At 38.3% G+C, this 3,645-nt stretch overlaps 1 protein-coding gene across 1 annotated transcript; it reads right to left on the bottom strand.

Annotated features, from left to right (window-relative positions):
- Positions 1–251: 251 nt before the first annotated feature.
- LOC121789348 (WEB family protein At2g38370-like) lies at positions 252–2,785 on the bottom strand. Its single transcript, XM_042187833.1, has 2 exons — positions 2,579–2,785; positions 252–1,887 (listed from the first exon to the last, which is right to left on the bottom strand). The coding sequence occupies exons 1-2, from the start codon at positions 2,714–2,716 to the stop codon at positions 448–450; spliced, it is 1,578 nt and encodes a 525-aa protein (XP_042043767.1). The 5' UTR covers positions 2,717–2,785; the 3' UTR covers positions 252–447.
- Between the last annotated feature and the right edge of the window lie 860 nt (positions 2,786–3,645).

The following is a 3,645-nucleotide window of genomic DNA, read 5'->3' on the forward strand; positions in this document are numbered from 1 at the left end:
TTAATTGTGGCGGAACAGGGGAGTATAAGCGTAGGCCCAAAAATATTATGATGTAAAAAGGCAAAAATATGATTTTTAATTAGAATTTCTAATGTTATAGGACTTGCCAAAGTCAACAGAACCTATTAAAATGACAAATATATAATGTCTTGCAAAAATAATGTTGTTAAGGACACTACCGTATGTACAAAGCAAAGATTGAGTATGTAATAGTAGTATTGTTTTTCGAAGTCCCAATTAAGCAACAAAAATAATGAAAAAAATATATATTCACCAGGAATATATGAATCAGTGATGCCCATACAATCAAAGATTCAATCACAGATTACCTAAAAAGCCATACACACTTTCCCTCCTTAATTCCCAACATATCTCTAACTATTTCATATTACATATCAATAGCCACACTAAGTTAGTTGATCGCCCATGATCATCGGAGCATCGCGATCACACGCAGCCTTGAAGCATCGAACCTGCAGCTCCGTTACTCTTCTTCTTCTTCTTGCTTTGCTTGGCCACTAAGAGGGAGATCCGAGCAAACCCATACTTCTTCCTCTTTATAGCCACTTCTTTGTTTTCCTTCCCACATTTCCTTGCAGAATTCTGATTACTACTTGGCTTGCTCAGCATTTGCCCCAGCGAAACCTTGCGTTTCCCGGCTTGCACTCCATTCTTGTAGTCCTCAGTCAGCAGCAGTTTCCTGCTCAGTATCTGACCGACTGAGGGAGTCGGCCTCAGCACCTGCTTGTGCCCATTGCTGACTTGTCCCACGCCGTTGACATCAAGATGGTAGGAGTCTTTTCTCTTCAGTGACGGATTCTTGAACTTGGTGGAGTTGTGGACAGAGCGCTGTTTGAGGCCGTGCTCTGATTTCCACATGCGAAGCGCCTCCTCCACTGCTAGCTTCTCTTGATTGGCTGTCTCCACTCGGCTCAGTGCCTCTTCCAAAGCCTTCTTGCTTGTCTTCACTTCCCCTGTTGCTTCCTCAACTTTTTTCAAGATTTCTGTCTTCCATGCGTATGCTTCCTCAACTAGGAGCACTGTTCCTGCGACACTGCCCTTGCCGGCCGAGTCTGCTTCTTGCGCTTTGGAGAACAAGGAGGAGTATTCCTCGAACGTGAGGGTTACATCAGAGCAGGAGAGCGCCTTCATTTCAGCAAAAGCAACGGCTTCAGACGCTCGAGCAGCTTGTTTCATCTTCTTGGCCGCTATCAGCCTGACCTCTGCTGTCCTAATCCGAGCCTTGGTTTGCTCGATTTCAGACAACGCCCTTCGGATTTGTGTCCTAGCAGCCTCCCCAACCTTCTTGAACTGATCCGTCCCCGAGCTCAGCTTCTGCGTGATGTTTATGGGGTCATGAACATCGCCATCTATGACCTCCTCGAGCTTCTGCCTCTTCTGGTTTATCTCCTCTTCAAAACACGAGATTCTCAAAGTGTTTGAAGACAGCCTCTGACGGGTCTTCTCAAGGGACGCCCTCTCCCTCTCGATTTTCTTGCTGTATGCATCAACTGAGGCTCTGATGTCAGCAAGTTCAGTGGTCGTCCGCATTAGGTTCAGCTTTGCCTGCTTCAGCTCCAAGAGAATGAAACCGGGAGCTTCTGAGGGGCACAAGTCCACACCACCAATACCATTCTCATCGTTTTTGTATTTTCCTTCCTGTCCAGGCACTTCACCAGCTCGATTCTTCGCTTCACTAGTTGATTCTGCATTGATCTCGGACGTCTCCTTCTGTAGCTTCAGTTTCAACTCCTCAACTACATTCTTGGTCGTTTCGAGTTCCTTCAAGACATCGAGTGTCTCCCTCTCCTTCATAAAAAGATCTCTTTCAAGTTGTGCAGTTTGTCCCTCCAAATTGGCAACATCAACAACCACTTCTCTCTCATGCTGCCATTCACAAAACTTAAAATCAATCAACATTGCAAGAACCAAATTGGAAACTAGACTTGAAGATTTTTTATGACATTCAAAAATAGCAACAGAATGGAAGCATCTCCCTATTACTAAAAGCATAGAGCAAAGAATTTAGTCATAATATTCTTTAAAGATTCAAAATTTACTTGCAAGTAACTGCAGAAACTTTATTGCATTATTTTCAAACAATGTGCTAATGGATTGTCCCCACAACCAATAAAGTGGCATTAGTAAAGAACAACAAAGCACATTCTGCAGTTGCAGTTTTGGTGAAGCAAATTAATCCTACTTTAAAACTGGAAAAAGTGGAAAAGGGGCTTAACTTTGCAGCAACTTGAATAACTCTACATAAGCCATGAATCAAGACAAGATCCATCATCCAGAAAGAAGCAACTTCATCAAATTTGGACATGAATTTAAGTAATTAAAAAAAATCAAATCTATGAGTTGCAATTGCCATTCTAATTACTAACCAAAAATTTTTCAGAAAAAGTTGAAATCTTTGAGCTGCATTTGTTATTTCAAAGAGTATTTTACCCAAAGAAGCTCTCACTAATTTTCAGAATAATGGTTGGTGAACTAAAAAAATTGTGAATTCAGTTATTAGCAACAGCCACATGAAATATAATTGCTACAAAAAGAAGAATAAAGAAATGAAGAAAACCTGGGAGGAATGTTGAGAAGAAGGCTTATGAGAATTGGGTTTCCAAAATCCCATGCCGCCGAAGCGGTTCGCCGCCTCCTTCACCGATTCGAACGGCGCCGAAGTGTCGATTTCGGCCAGGCCCTTGTCGGTGGCCATTTCGACTTAATTCAATTGTTATAATGGGAATTTAGGCGTTGTTTGCAGAGAGAGAGAGAGTGAAGTGAGTTTTTTAACATCAGACTATGCCGTTAGTATAAAAAGCAATTGTTTATTATTACTACAACGTTGGGATACGGACAAAAATTTATTAATTAAATAAGTACTTTCTTTGTATCACTAAAAATAAACATTTTTTTGAATTATCTATTAAAATGAAATACTATTTTTTAAAATAAAAACAATATTTTTTTAATATTTTCATCTCTTATTTTATTCTATTTTTAATGTCTTCCAACACAATGATACATAAAATTCACGCTGAAAAGCAAATATTTTATTCATAATAACACTTAGTTTGTTTTTAGACTAACAATCCCTATTCTTTTGCACCTCCATAGCAAAAGTACGGTGAACAAATATAAAACCTCCCTAATTTTCGTATGCTACAATTCATAAATATTTCAATAAGACATTGTGTAATAATTACTCCATTGAACAACATTAACAATATTAATAAAAATTAATATTGTCGTCCAACAAACCCAATTAAACAACCAATAAAATATCAACGGCTACCTTTTATTTGATATCAAGAATAATTTGTTTATTTTGTGTAATTTATGATACTTTGTGAAATTAATTTACAATGAGTTCCTAGAGGTACTCCTATCGCCGAAAAAGATTACTTCTTTTCATCATTTAATATTGTTTTCTTGTGTTTAAAAAAGGAAACGAAAGTCTTCTTATAAGTATCCATTTGAGTAAATTATTTAAATATAAATTTTAAGGAGCACTAAAATTTGAATTGTCTTATGAATTTGTTTAAAACAAACTACTCCTCCGTCCCATAAAAATATGCACTCTTTTCTTTTTAGTCCGTCCCACAAGAATATGCATTTTCTAGTTTTGGAACTCTTTATCTCTAA

This window comes from Salvia splendens, unplaced genomic scaffold (genome assembly GCF_004379255.2).
Source record: "Salvia splendens isolate huo1 unplaced genomic scaffold, SspV2 ctg217, whole genome shotgun sequence".
NCBI lineage: Eukaryota > Viridiplantae > Streptophyta > Magnoliopsida > Lamiales > Lamiaceae > Salvia > Salvia splendens.